The sequence below is a fragment of the Delphinapterus leucas genome, chromosome X (assembly GCF_059928025.1).
Source record: "Delphinapterus leucas isolate spDelLeu-1000000601 "Yukka" chromosome X, BTC_Dleu_Yukka2, whole genome shotgun sequence".
Taxonomy (NCBI): Eukaryota; Metazoa; Chordata; class Mammalia; order Artiodactyla; family Monodontidae; genus Delphinapterus; species Delphinapterus leucas.
Window position 1 is genome coordinate 22886426 of NC_143150.1, and position 16266 is coordinate 22902691.

Sequence of the window (16266 nt, forward strand, 5' to 3'; positions counted from 1 at the left end):
GGAAAATTTATAGCAATAAATACCTATTTGGGAAAAAAATACCTCAAATAAATAACCTAAGTTTAGACCTTAAGAAGCCAGAAAAGCAAAAACAAACTAAGCTCAAAATTAGAAGAAAGATATAACAAAACTCAGGGCAGAAATCAATGAAATAGAGAATATAAAAACAATGGAAATGATCCAAAAAACTGAGTTGGTTTTTTGAGAGTATAAACAAAATTTGCAAACTTTTAGCTATAGTTACCAAGATAAAAAAGGAACTCAAATAAATAGAACTATAAATGAAAGAGGAGACATTGCAACTGATATAATACAAAGAATCATAAGATAATACTATGAACACTTACATGCCAATGAATTGGACAACATAAAAAAAAAAGGTTAAATTCCTAGAAATATATAACCTACCAAGTGCGAGTCATGAATAAATAGAGAATCTGAACAGAACAATTACAAGTAAGGAAATTGAATCAGTAATCAAAAACCTCCCAAGAAAGAAAAGCCCAGGATTACATGGCTTCATGGGTGAGTTTTTACCAAACATTAAAAAAAAAAGAATGAATGCTATGTTTTCTCAATCTCTTCCAAACAATTGAAGAGGAGGATAAACTCCCAAATGCATTTTATGAGGCCAGCATTACCCTAATACCAAATAAAATAGGATGGCTAAGAACACTACAAGAAAAGAAAATTACAGGCCAATATTCCTGATGAATATAGATGCCAAAATTCTCAAAATACTACCAAAAAGAATTCAACAGCACATTAAAAGGATTATACACCATGATCAAGTGGGATTTATCCCTGTAATACAAGGTTGGCTCAACATATCAAAATCAACAGATGTGATACACCACATTAATAGAATGAAAGACAAAAATTATATGATCATCACAGTAGATGCAGAAGAAAAAGCATCTGAAAAAATCCAACATCTTTCATGGTAAAAACTCTCAGTAAATTGGGAAAAGAAGAAACATGCCTTAACATAATAAAGTCCATATGTAACATACCCAGATCTAACATCATACTCAATGGTGAAAAATTGAAAGCTTTCCCTCTAAGATGAGAAACAAAACAAAGATGTTCACTCACACCATTCCTATTCAACATAGTACTGGAAGTACTACACATAACAATTAGGCAAGAAAAAGAAATAAAAGGCATCCAAATTGAAAAGAAAAAATAAAATTGTCTCTGTTCTGATGACATGCTCTTATATGTTGAAAACCTTAAAGACTCCACCAAAATAACTGTTAGATTAATAAAAAAATTCAGGGAATTTGAGAATACAAAATCAACATACAAAAATCAGTTGCAATTCTATATTCTCATGGTAAATTATCCAGTAAAGAAATTAAGAAAACAACTCATTTATATTAGCATCAAAAATAATGAAATACTTAGGAATTAGCTAAAGAGGTAAAAGACTTATACACTGAAAACTAGGAAATATTGAAAAAGAAAATAAAGAAGACACAAGTAAATGGAAAGACAGCTTGTTTCCTGGACCAGAAGACTTTATATTGTTAATAATGTCCATTCTACCCAAAGTGATCTATAGCTTCAGTAAAATAGATATTAAGATTCCACTCATGTTTTTTACAGAAATATAAAAGGCAATTCTAATGTTCACATGGAACTACAAAGGACTCCAAATAGCCAAAGCAAACTCCAAATAGCCAAAGCAATCTTGACCAAGAAAAGCAAAGTTGGAGGTATCACACTTTCTGATTTCAAAATTTATTAAAAAGCTACAGTAATAAAACAGCATGATACTGCCATGAAGACAGACATAAAGACCAATGGAACAGAATAGAGAGGACATAAATAAAACCACATATATATGGACAGCTGATCTTTGACAAAGGTGCCAGGATCACACAAGGTAGAAAGGATTGTCTCTTCAGAAAATGGTGCTGCAACAACTGGATATCCACATGTAAAAGAATGAAACTGAACACTTATCTTACCCATACACAAAAAATCAAACTCAATGTGGATCAAATTCTTAAAAGACCTGAAACTGTAAAACTCCTAGAAGAAAATGTAGGGGAAAGCTTCATGTTATTGGTCTGGGCAATGATTTTTTTGGATATGACACTAAAAACACAGGCAGCAAAACCCAAAAATTAATAAGTGGGAATAAAAATGTGGGAAAATTGGAACCTTGCTACATTTTTGATGGGAATATAAAATGGTGCAGCTGTGATGGAAAGCTCTATGGAGTTTCCTTATGAACTTAAAGCTATAGCTACCATATGATACATTTTCCCACTTCTTGGTATTTACCTGAAATAATTTAAATTAGAATCTTGAAGAGATATTGATGCTCCCATGTTTACTGCCACACTATTCACAATTTTCAAGTGTTGGAAACAACCTAAATATCTATAAGCAGATGAGTGGATAAAGAAAATATGGTATACCAACACAATAAATACTATTCATCCTTAAAATGAAAGAAATATTGCCATATGTTACAGCATGGATGAACCTTGGGGACATTATGCTAAGTAAAATAAGCCAGTCGCAGAAGGACCATTATTTCATGATTCCACCTACATGAGGTATCTAAAATAGTCACACTCAGAGGAGCAGAAAGTAGAATGGTGGTTGCCAAGGGCTGAAGGAAGGGGCAAATTGAAATTTACTCTTCAACAGATTTAAAGTTTCAGGATTTTCACTGGCCTAAAAATCCTCTGTGCTCTGCCTAGACATACCTCCCCCACACCCCTGGAAACCACTGATCTTTTTATTTTTATTGTCTCCATAGTTTTGCCTTTTCCAGAATGTCATATAGTTGGAATCATACAATATGTAGCCTTTTCAGATCAGCTTATTTCACTTAGTAATATATGCACATAATTTTTCTCCATGTCTTTTCATGACTTGCCAGCTCATTTATTTTTAGCATTGAAAACTATTCCATAGATTAGATGTAACATAATGTATTTATCCAGTCACCTACTGAAGAACATCTTCGTTCTTTCCACCTTATGGCAGTTATAAATAAAGCTGCTCTAAGTATCCATGTGCAGGTTTTTGTGTGAACACAAGTTTTCATTTCTCTTTGATAAATACCGAGGAGCAAGATTGCTGGATTTCATAAGAGTGTGTTTAGTTTTGTAAAAATAACTACCAAACTGTCAAACTTCCTGTATAATTTTTCATTCCCACCAGCAGTAAATGAGAGTTCCTGTTGCTCCATATTCTCACGATCATTTTGTGTTGCCAGTGTTCTGGATTGTGGCCATTCTAACAGGTGCGTAGTGGTATCTCATGTTACTTTAATTTGCATTTCCATGATGACATGATGTGGGCATTTTTTTGTACACTATTTGCCATCTGTATATCTTTGGTGAGATGTCTGTTAAGGTCTTTGTTGCATTTTTTAATCAGGTTGTTTTATTACTGTTGAGTTTTCAGAGTTCTTTGGATATCTTGGATAACAGTCCTTTATCAGCCACGTGTTTTGCAAACATTTTCTCCACGTCTGTGGCTTGCCTTTTTATCTCTTCATATTTAACATTACAACATGGAAGCTATGGAAATCAGATTCTTTCTCCACTTTAAGGTGCTTCTTTTGGTCACTCTTTGCTGATTGTGTTGTTGTTACTGGTTGTTTAGTAATTTTTATTACAAAATTTCTGTAAAGTCTACATTCTTTCCATGTGTGGCCACTGATGTATCTATTCAGTTAATGTAGCAGACAGATAATTATTGGAAAAAGATTCCTTTAGTTGGGTAAAACTAGTAACTGTAATCGTCCATATTTAGAGTGAAAAGAATAAAGTGAAGTAAATTACTATCATGAGTAGATACTGAACACTGAAAGGCTTATGAAAATTGATGGGAATACTGGTTTTGGAGTAGAACAACTTATCCTAAGAAGTCCTAAACATATTCTACACTTATAGAGGTACGAACAGGATTCAGTGCACCTACATGGCTTATAAATCCCAAAGTGAAAATTTTAGTTTAAACTGATCCTTTATAGTAGCACATTCTCTCTAGTGTAATTTACATTAAATACAGACCTCAAAGAATTTTTACAGATGAAAGGCCAAGAACATTATTTTATAATAAAAATATCACTAGAATATTAAGACTCATGTAAATAAGCAAGAGTCAGTTAGAATCAGAAGATAAATCCCAGTATTCGGCCTAAAACACTGCATAATTTGCAATTGTATGCTACAGTATATGAAATAAAAACATATGTTTAAGTAAATTAAGTCAATATTTAAATGTGTGATGAATGAATAAGTGACCACTGAAAATGATGAAGCAGTTTTGGAAAGGAAAGAAAAAAACTTTTAGATAGAAATGATAAATGATTATTGATATTGGAAGTACAATAATATTAGACATACAGTTGATGTGATAACTATAAATTTACACTGCTACACAGACATTAATGAAGTGAAAACAGAAAAACAGAAAGTAACATAGAAAGAGGCTGCAACTGCAATAGATAAAATTAAATTGAGAATTAAATTGAAGTTCAAGTATGGTTAATATGAATACTATAGAGAAAGAAAAGGGTAAAAAACAATATTGAGGAAAATTACCTAAGAACCTTCTTGAATTTATGAAAGACATCAATTGACTAATGAAAAAAATAAATATAAAACAGAAAAAATTATTTATTCAACAAACAAAACCCAAAGTTAGTAGAAGGAAAGAAATAAAAAATATCACAGGGAAAATAAATGAAATAGAGACTAAGAAAACAATAGAAAAGATCAATGAAACCAAAGGCTTGTTCTTTGAAAAGATAAACAAAATTGATAAACCTTTAGCCAGACTCATTAGAAAAAAAGGGAGAGGGCCCCAATCAACAAAATGAGAAGTGAAAAAGGAGGAGTTACAAACAACACCACAGCAATACAAAAGCTCTTAAGAGACTACTATAAGCAACTATCTGCCAATAAAATGGACAACCTAGAAGAATTGGACAAATTCTTAGAGAGGTACAATCTCCAAAGACTGAACCAGGAAGAAACAGAAAATATGAACAGACCAATCACGAGTACTGAAATTGAAACTGTGATTTAAATATTTCCAACAAACAAAAGTCCAGGACCAGATAGCTTCACAGGTGAAGTCTACCAAATATTTAAACAAGAGTTAACACCTTTCCTTCTGAAACTATTCCAAAAAAATGCAGAGGAAGGAACACTCCCAAACTCATTCTCAATGAGGCCACCATCACTCTGATACAAAACCAGAAATAGATACCACAAAAAAGAAAACTACAGACCAATGTCACTGAGGAACAGAGATGTAAAAATTCTCAACAAAATATTAGCAAACTAAATCCAACAATACATTCAAAGGATTATACACCATGATCAACTGGGACTTATCCCAGGGATGCAAGGCTTTTTCAGTATCCACAAATCAATCAGTGTGATACACCACATTAACACACTGAAGAATAAACACCATATGACCATCTCAATAGATGCATAAAAAGCTTTTGATAAAATTCAGCATCCACTTATGATAAAAACTCTCCAGAAAGTGGACATAGAGGGAGCATACCTCAGTGTAATAAAGGTCATATATAACAAACCGACAGCTATCATCATACTCAATGGTGAAAAGTTGAAAACATTTCTTCGAAGACCAGGAAGAAGACAAGGATGCCCACTCTTGCCACTTTTATTCAACATAATTTTGGAACTCCTAGCCACAGCAATCAGAGAATAAAAAGAAAGAAAAGGAATCCAAATTGGAAAAGAAGTAATACTGTCACCGTTTGCAGATGACATGACATTATACATAGAAAATTGTAAATACGCTATCAGAAAACTACTAGAGCTTATCAATAAATTTGGTAAAATTGCAGGATACAAAGTCAATACACAGAAATCTCTTGCATTTCTATACACTAACAATGAAATATCAGAAAGAGAAGTTAAGGAAACAATTCCATTTACCATGCATCAAAAGGAATAAAATACCTAGGAATAAACCTACCTATGAAGGCTAAATAACAGTACTCTGAAAACTATAAGACACTGATGAAAGAAATTGAAGATGACACAAACAGATGGAAAGATACACCGTGCTCTTGGATTAGAAAAATCAATATTGATAATATGACTATACTACAAAAGGCAATCTACAGATTCAATGCAATCCCTGTCAAATTACCAATAGCATTTTTCAAAGAACTAGAGCAAAAAAATTTTTTAATTTGTATGGAAACACAAAAGACCCTGAATAGCCAAAACAATCTTGAGAAAGAAAAATGGAGCTAGAGGAATCAGGCTTCCTGACTTCAGACTATACTACAAAGTTACAGTAATCAAAACAGTATGGTACTGGCAAAAAAAAAGAAAACCCAGACATATGGATCAATGGAACGGGATCGAAAGCCCAGAAATAAACCCATGCACCTATGGTCAATTAATCTATGACAAAAGAGGCAAAAGTATACAATGGAGAAAAGACAGTCTCTTCAGTAAGTTGTGTTGGGAAAACTGGAGAGCTACATGTAAAAAAATGAAATTAGAACATTCTCTAACACCATATACAAAAATAAACTTGAAATGGATTAAAGACCTAATTAAATGGATTAAAGACCCAGTCTTAAATGTAAGACCAGGTGCCATAAAACTCATAGAGGAAAACATAGACAGAACACTCTTTGACATAAAAGGCAGCAATATCTTTTTAGATCCGTCTCCATGAGTAACGTAAATAAAGACAAAAATAAACAAATGGGACCTATTTAAACTTAAAAGCTTTTGCATAGCAAAGGAAACCATAAGCAAAACAAAAAGACAACCTACAAAATGGGAGAAAATATTTGCAAATGATGCAATTACAGGGATTAATTTCCAAAATATACAAACAGCTCATACGGCTCAATATCAGAAAAAACCAACAATCCAATCAAAAATGGGCAGAAGACCTAAGCAGACATTTCTCCAAAGAAGACATACAGATGGCCAACAGGCACATAAAAAATGCTCAACATCACTAATTATTAGAGACAGGCAAATCAAAGCTACAATGAGATATCACCTCACTCTGGTCAGAATGGCCATCATGTGAAAAGTCTACAAATGATAAATGTTGGAGAAAAAGGTACACTCCTACACTGTTGGTAGGAATGTAAATTGGAACAGCCACTATGGATAACAGTATGGAGGTTCCTTAAAAAACTAAAAATAGAGTTACCATATGATCCAGCAACCCCACTCAGGGGCATATATATGGAGACATTTTTTTTTAATTTGTTTTTATTTTCCTAGTTTCTTGAAGTGGAAGCTGAGGTCAGTGATTTGACAGTTTTTTTTGTGTGTAATATAAGCATTTTAGTTTTATAAATTTCTGTGTACTGCATTAGCTGCATCCACAAATTTTAGTGTGTTGTGTTTTCATTTCAATTCAATTAAAAATACTTCCTAATTTCTCTTTTGATCCATGGGTTATTTAGAATGTGTTATTTAGTCCTGAAATATTTGGAGATTTCCCAGATATATTTCTGCTTTTGATTTCTAATTTGTTTCCATTGCAACCAGAGAATATACTTTGAATCTTCTCAACTTTAGTTTAGACTTGTCTTATGGCCCCAAATATGGTCTATTTTGTTCAGTGTACTGGGTGCACTTGCAAAGAACGTGTATTCTATTGCTGTTTGGTAGAGTGTTTTTTTAATGCCACTAGTTAGGCCAAGTTAGTTGATAGCATTGTACAAGTATTCAAATCTCTGACTAAACTTGTTTGTCCTCATAGTTCTATCAGGTTTTGCTTCATGTATTTTCAGAGTGTGCTGTAAGGTACATAAATATTTAGAACTGTTATGTACTTTTGATGAATTAACCCCTTTATCATAATGAAATGTCCCTGTTTGTCCCTGGTAATAGTCATTGCTCTGACATACACTTTGATATTAATTTAACCACTCCAGACTACTTTTGATTAGTTTTAGTGTGGCATATCTTTGTTTTTATTCTTTTACTTTTTAAATTTTAATTTTATATTGGAGTGTTGATTAACAATTATGTGTTAGCAAAGTAATTCAGTCATACCCATAAAAGTATCCATTCTTTTTGAATTTCTTTTCCCATTTAGGTTATTACAGAATATTGAGCTGAGTTCCCTGTGCTGTACAGTAGGTCCTTGTTGGTAATCTATTTTAAATATAGTAGTGTGTACATTGCCAATCCCAAATTCCCAATATATCCTCCCGCCCTTTTCCCCCTGATAACCATAAGTTCATTCTCTAAGTCTGTGAGTGTTTCTGTTTTGTAAATATGTTCATTTGTATTTTTTTTTTAGATTCCACATATAAGCGATATCACATGTTAATTTGTCTTCCTCTGTCTGACTTACTTCACTTAGTATGATAATCTCTGGAGAAAACTCTAATTCTAAAATATATATCCACCCCAGTGTTCATTGTAGCAGTATTTACAATAGACATGGAAGCAACCTAAATGTCCGTTGATAGAGGAATGGATAAAGAACATGTGGTATATTATGTATATCCAATGGAATATTACTGAGCCATAAAAAAGAATGAAATAATGCCATTTACAGCAACATGGATGGACCTAGATATTATCATACTAAGTGAAGTAAACCAGACAGAGAAAGACAAATATCATATGATATTTCTTTTCTGTGGAATCTGAAAATATATAACTGAATTTATTTTCAAAATAGAAATAGATCCACAGATATAGAAAACAGGCTATGGTTACCAAAGGTGGGGGAGGGATAAATTAGGAGGTTGGGATTAACATATACACATCACTATATATAAAATAGATAACCAACAAGGATCTACTGCATAGCACAGGGAACTATACTCAATATTTTGTAATAACCTGTAAGGGAAAAGAATCTGAAAAAGAAAAAATATATATTTATAGACATATATATATAACTGAATCACTGTGCTGTACACCTGAAACTAACATGATATTGGAAATCAACTATACTTCAATAAAATTAAAAGATAAAAATAAATACATAAATTATATGGACATACCTTGGAGATTTTGCAGGTTCAGTTCCATACCACCACAATAAAGCAAATATCACACAAAATTTTTCATTTCCCAGTGCATGTAAGTTTTGTTTTCACTATACTGTAGTCTATTAAGTGTGCAATAGCATTATGTCTAAAAAAATACATATACCATAATTGAAAAATTCTTTATTGCAAAAAAATGCTCACCATCACCTGAGCCTTCAGCAAGTTATGATCTTTTTGCTGGTGAAGGTTCTTGCCTAGGTGATCATGGCTGCTAATTAGTGTAGTGTTTGATTAAGGGCTGTGATGACAATTTCTCAATATAATACAATAATGAAGTTAGCCACATTATTTGACTATTCCTTTCATGAAAAATTTCTCTGTAGCATGCAATGCTGTTTGATAGCAATTTATTCACAGAGAATTTCTTTTGAAATTTGAGTCAGTTCTCTCAAACCCTGCTGCTGCTTTATCACTGTTAATGCAACATTCTAAATCTGTTGTCATTTCAACAATCTTCACAGCATTTTCCACAGGAATAGATTCCATATATCAAGAAACCACTTTCTTTGCTTATCCATAAGAAGCACCTCCTTGTCTGTTAAAGTTTTATCATGAGGTTAGAGCAATTCAGTCATCTCTTCAGTCTCCAATTGTAATTCCATTATCTTTCCTTTTTCTACCACATTTGCAGTTACATCCTCCATTGAAGTCTTGAACCACTCACAGTCATCCATGAGGGTTGGAATCAAATTCTTCCAAACTCCTGTGAATGTTAATATTTTGACCCCTTCCTATGAATCACATAGTCCTCTTAATGGTACCTAGAATGGTGAATCTTTTCCAGAAGGTTTTCAATGTACTTTGTCCAGATCCATCAGAGGAATCACTACCTATTGCAGCTATAGCCTTACAAAATGTATTTCTTAAATAATAAGACTTGAAAGTCTAAATAACTCCTTCAACTATTACCTGCAGAATGGGTGTTATGTTAGCAGGCATGAAAACAACATTAATCTTGTTGTACATCTTCATCAGAGCTCTTGGGTGATCCATGAGCAGTAATACTTTTAAAGGAATTTTTTCTTCTGAGCAGTAGATCTCAATGGTTGGCTTAAAATATTCAGTAAACCACGTTGTAGACAGATGTGCTGTCATCCAGACTTTGTTGTTTCATAGAGCACAGGCAGAGAAGATTTAGCATAATTCTTAAGGGCCTTAGAATTTTCTAAATGGTAAATGAGCTTTGGCTTCAACTTATTAGCCCCTAACAAGGGAATCAGCTTGTCTTTTTAAGAGTTAAAGCCAGCACTGACTTCTCTCTCACTGTGAAAGTCCTCGCTGGCATCTTCTTCCAATAGAAGGCTGTTTTCCATTGAAAACCGGTTGTTAAGTGTAGCCACCTTCATTATCTTTGCTAGATGTTCTAGATATCTTGCTGCAGCTTCTAAATCAGAACTTGCTGCTTCACCTTCTACTTTGTTGTTATGGAGATGGCCTCTTTCCTTAAATCTCATGAACCAACCTCTGCTAGCATCAAACTTTTCTTCTAGAGTGTCCTCACCTCTCTCAGCCTTCATAGAATTGAAGAGAATTAGGACCTTACTGTGGATTGGGCTTTGGCTTAAGGGAATGTTGTGGCTGGCTTGATCTTCTCTCGTGACCACTATAACTTTCTTCATGTCAGCAATAAGGCTATTTTGCCTTCCTATCATTTGTGTATTCACTGGAGCAGCACTTTTTATTTCCTTCAAGAATTTTTCCTTTGCACTCAAAACGTGGCTGTTTGGTGCCAGAGGCCTAACTTTCAACCTATCTCAGCTTTTGCCATGCTTTCATCACTGAGCTTCATTATTTCTAGCTTTTGATTTAAAGTGAGAGTTGTGTGACTCTTCCATTCACTTCAACACTTAGAGGTCATTGTACGGTTATTAATTGACCTAATTTCAATATTGTTGTGTTGCAGAGAATACGGAGGCTCCAGGAAAGAGATCAGTGAACAGCTGGTCAACAGAGCAGTCAAAACATATACATTTACTAATTTTGCCTTCTTATAAGGACACGATTTGTGGTGCCCCAAAACAATTATAATAGTAATATCAAAGATCAATGATCACTGATCACCAGAACAAATGTATATTAAGTATACCTCAAAAAAGCTAAAAAAAAAAAAAAAAAAAAGAGTTGATGTTTGTGTTCGTCAGGGTTTTCCAGAAAAACAAAGCTAATAGAATAGAATAGATGATAGATAAAAAGATATTTACTCATGCCGTTTTGTATACTGAGAAGTCCCATCAACTGCTAGCTGTAACCTGGAGGCCCAGGAAAGCTGGTGATATAGTTCCAGTACAAACCTGAATACCTGAGAACCAGGGGAATCAATGGTAAAAGTCCTGGTCCAAGTCTGAAGACCCATGACCCAGGAGTACCCATGTCCGATGTCCACAGATGGGTATCCCGGAGACACCAAGAGCAAATTTGTCCTTCCTCTGTCTTTTGGTTCTGTTCAGGGCCTTCAACAGTTTGAATAATTCCCATTTGCATTGGTGAGGCTGAACTTCTTTACTCAATCTACCAATTCAAATGCTAATCTCTACTAGAAACACCCTTATGGACACACTCAGAAATAATGTTCTACAAGATATCTGGGCATCTCTTAGCCAAGTCAAGGTGACACATTAAGCATAATAATGTTACAGTCTTGAGTTTGAAATTTATACGGCTGACCAGCACGCTAGAAATTCAGGCAGGTTTTCTATGTTACAGTATGGAGGCAGAATTCCTGCTTCTCCCAGAAACTTCAGTTTTGCTTTGAAGGCCTTCATTTGGTTGGATGGGGCTCACACACCTTATGGATGTTAATCTCTGTTATTTAAGCCAACTGATTTTAAATGTTAATTCCATAAACACAATACTTTCATGGTAACGTCTAGACTAGTGTTTGACCAAACAACTGGGCACAATAGCTTAGCCAAGTTGACAAATAAAATGAATCATCTCAGTCTGTATTTTAAAAAAGAAGAAAAATTTTACATCTATAGTCTAACCTTCAAACTTAACACACTGGAAAAAGAAAAGCAAACTGAAGCAAGCAAAAGGAATAAAAGGGGGGCTTCTCTGGTGGCACAGTGGTTAAGAATCCTCCTGCCAATACAGGGGAGACGGATTCAAGCCCTGGTCCTGGAAGATCCCACATGCCTCAGAGCAACTAAGCCCATGAGCCACAACCACTGAGCCTGTGCTCTAGAGCCTGTGAGCCACAACTACTGAGCTCACGTGCCACAACTACTACCCGCATGCCTAGAGCCCATGCTCCACAACAAGAGAAGCCTCTGCAGCAAGAAGCCCGTGCACCACAACGAAAGTAGCCCCCACTTACCACAACTAGAGAAAGCCCGTGCACAGCAACAAAGAGCCAACACAGCCAAAAATAAATAAATAAAATCAAATTTTTAAAAAAGGAATAAAGTGATAAAAAATGCAGGAATTATTGAAATAGAGAATAGAAAAACAATAGAGAAATCAATGAAACCAAAAAACAGTTCTCTTAAAAGTTCAAAAAAGTAAAGGGGATACTACTACCAACCTTACAGAAATAAATAAGGATTATAAATACTGTGAAAAATGTTATGGTGTAGAATAGGTTAAAAAAATTATATTCAAATGGAAGAACTTTGAATAAAGTATGCTAAATGAATGAAGCCAGACATGAAAGGTCACATATATAATTCTATTTAAGTGAAAAATGCAGAAGAGATAAGTCTTTAGAGACAACAAAAATATTATTAGTGGAGTTTAGGGCTCATGAGGATGGCCCAAAGAGGGTGATAGCTAAAAGGTGCAGGGTTTCTTTTTGAAGTAAAGAAAATGTTCTAAACTTGACTTTTGTAATGTTTGTACATAGTTGAATATATTGAAATTCATGGAAATGTACTACATAAATGGGTGAATATATTGTATATGAAATTTATCTTAATAAATCTGTTTTAAAACAAAACAAATATAAGGGGGAATAAAAGAAAGGGTGTTCTGACCACCTCTGGAAGTGGATTGTTGGCATCTTTACTCCAATCTGAACCTGTGTCTGGTGATTAGTTCCTTCCCTTAGCAAAGGAAAGGGTATAATTGTCATCCCACAAACAGCAGCTCAGCTGAGTATAGAAGTCAGCTTTCTGGGACAACCTCACAGCTGGGCCGCTTCATTAGATTCTAAGCCTAGGCCTTTGCTTCATGTTCACAGACTTATCAAAAGCTGTTCAGAGGTATGGTTTGCCTTCCTCTGTTTCAAGTATCACCAAGCTAGGAGTACTGGTGGCTCAGAGACCCCACCCCTTAAACATCCTCTGATGCTCTCTGAGAACAATTGTTGCCTCGGCTACTTTATTACATAGTGAGCAGTCATCACTGAAATTGCCTCAGCAGGCCCTGTGCTGCTTGAAAAGGGACAGTATTCATGGGTTGAGGATGGGGTTAGGGGACAGCCTGTTAGCTCTGCTTCAGTGACAACCTAAGAACTTTGGAATCCTGTGGCTGATAAACTTCCAGAGGTACCTATTATCTCACAAAGTGGCCATGTTCTTTCTTTATTTTGGCGAAGGTCAGAAGAGCATGCTGCAGACATGTTTAACCCATATGCATTAGATACTCCAGCTGTAATTTTTGCCAATGGATCAGGACTCTGCAAAGTAGGCATGTCTGGAGAGACTGGGCCCCGTCATGTCATCAGTTCTGTCATGGGGCATCCTAAATTCAACATGGCTTTACCAGAAGCCAATCAGAAAAATTCCACTGTGGGGGGAAAGGCCCTGTTCAAGTATGGAGCCTTGCATTTGCACTATCCCATTGAACATGGACGGGTAACAAGATGGAATGACATGTAAAAACTCTGGAAGTATCTTTTTGAGTGGGAGCTGGGAGTAAAACCCTGTCGACAACCTGTGCTCATGACTGAGCCCTCCTTGAAGCCAAGGGAGACTCGAGAGAAGACAGCAGAAGTGATGTTTGAGACCTTCAGTGTGCCTGTCTTCTACCTGTCCAACCGCGTGGTTGTAGCACTGTATACCTCTGCCTCTGTCACGGGCTTAGTGGTGGACAGTGGTAATGGGCTCACTTGCACTGTCCCCATTTTTGAGGGTTACTCCCTTCCTCATGCCATCACCAAACTCTATGTGGCAGAGAGAGACATCACAGAGCACCTCACCCGACTCCTCCTGGCTAGTGGGTGTAATTACCCTTGCATACTCAGCAAGGCCTTAGTGGATGACATAAAAGAGACGCTGTGCTATGTGGCCTTAGAGGCAGAGAACAAACTTCATAAGCCAGAGGAGGTTCTGAGAAAATACAAACTACCAGATGGAAATGTCATCCACCTTGGGGATCAGCTGTACCAGGTACCTGAGATTCTTTTTGCACCTGACTGGCTGGGTGTCCACAACCCAGGACTATCAAAAATGGTCTCCAGCAGCATTATGAAGTGTGACACCAACATCCAGAAAAATCTTTTTGAAGAAATTGTGCTGTCTGGGGGCACCACTCTCTTCCCTGGGCTTGAGAAAAGATTTATGAAAGAACTGGAACAGCTGGCCTTCAGAGGAACTCCCATCAAGATCACTGCTTCTCCTGATGGATGTTTCTCTGAATGGATAGGTGCACCCATTGTGACCTCTCTGAGCAGTTTCAGGCAGATGTGGATAACTTCTGAGGATTTCATGGAGCTTGGGACATATGTTTTCTAGAGAAGATGCTTTTAAAGGATTCAGAGCACAGGGGACAGCTTGAATTGTCAGATCATAGGAGCACTGGTGGAAAGTGACATTTTCCTTTGGGCTTCAGCATGTATTCAGTAAAAGTGATATGGCATTTTGGGTTTCAGTTCATTTTTGGTAGCATCAGAGTAATTTTTCATCCAGGTAGTGAATCTTTTTAAGTGATTCTAGTCCACCCTTCCTGTCTCAGGGACCTATTCAGTTGTTTTCTCCTGATAAATCCTTGGGTTATGTGTTACAGCTGTGTCCACTTGCAGGGTTTGTGGTAAAAACAGGTACTTGAGCCTCATGCCTAGAAGCTTGATTCAGTAGGTCCCTAGAATCTTCATTTTAATCAAGTGTCTTAGATATTTTTGATAGATATAGTGTGAAGGAGAGACAGAATTACCAGGGAAAATGTGGGGAGGGAGGAGAATTAAGTTGAAGAAGGAATGCTACCCAGCTCTTAGGGCTCAACTGACCCTTTCAGTCAACTGGTTCTTAATTAGCACAATAGGGCTCTCTAGTGATAGGCAGCTAAATAAGATAGAGCTGTTGTCCTTCCTTGTCAAAGAGGAGAGACGTGGAGAGAGATGAGGAGAGAAATTGCTATTTACTTAAGGATCTCTAAGCTGAGGGCCCCTATTCCCAGTTGGAGTATTAAGAATCAACATCTCTATTTTTTTAACTGAAGTATCGTTGCTTTGCAGTATTATATGTTACAGATGTACAATATAGTGATTCACAATTTTTAAAGTTTATACTCCATTTATAGTTATTATAAAATATTGGCTAGATTCTTCACATTGTACAAAATATCCTTGTAGTTTATTCTACACCTAATAGTTTGTACCTCTTGTTTCCTTACCCCTACCTTGCCCCTTCCTCATTCCCTCTCCCCACTGGTAAACCACTAGTTCTCTATATCTGTTAATCTGCTTCTCTTTTGTTATATTCACTAGTTTGCTGCAAATGGAAAAATTTTGTTCTTTTTTATGGCTGAGTAGTATCTCACTGTATATATATACCACATCTTCTTTATCCATTCATCTGTTGATGGACACTTAGTTTGCTTCCGTATCTTAGCAATTGTAAATAATGCTGCTATGAACATTGGAGTGCATGTATCTTTTCGGATTAGTGTTTTGGTTTTTTCAGATATATACCCAGGAGTGGAATTGCTGGGTCATTCTTATTATGTTTTTTGTTTGTTTTGTTTGACTTTCAAGGATATTTATAGCCTCATTTTGTTAGGGGAAAAAGACTGAAAATATGTAATCATCATCAATGAAGAAATTGTTGAATAAATTATGCATACATTTTTTCTTCATTAGCCTAGTTTTATTTTCCCAAAATATTATCAAGACAGAAATGGAAAATTTAGAGAAGTCTTTGTAGTACAATCTATTTTTATGGTAAACAAAACAGTGGCACTTTCCCATATATATGTGTCTATGCACATTTGTATGTACATATATAAATGAATATGCTTTTTTACATGATTATAAGCACTTGGAAAAA

The 16266-nt window shown here is 35.4% G+C and overlaps 1 protein-coding gene across 1 annotated transcript; it reads left to right on the forward strand.

The window, feature by feature from the left end:
* The first annotated feature begins 13473 nt into the window (after positions 1-13473).
* Positions 13474-14957, forward strand: ACTRT1 (actin related protein T1). The gene is given in 1 exon segment (XM_022561527.2): positions 13474-14957. A coding segment is annotated over 1 exon segment (1116 nt). The 5' UTR covers positions 13474-13620; the 3' UTR covers positions 14737-14957.
* Positions 14958-16266: the final 1309 nt, after the last annotated feature.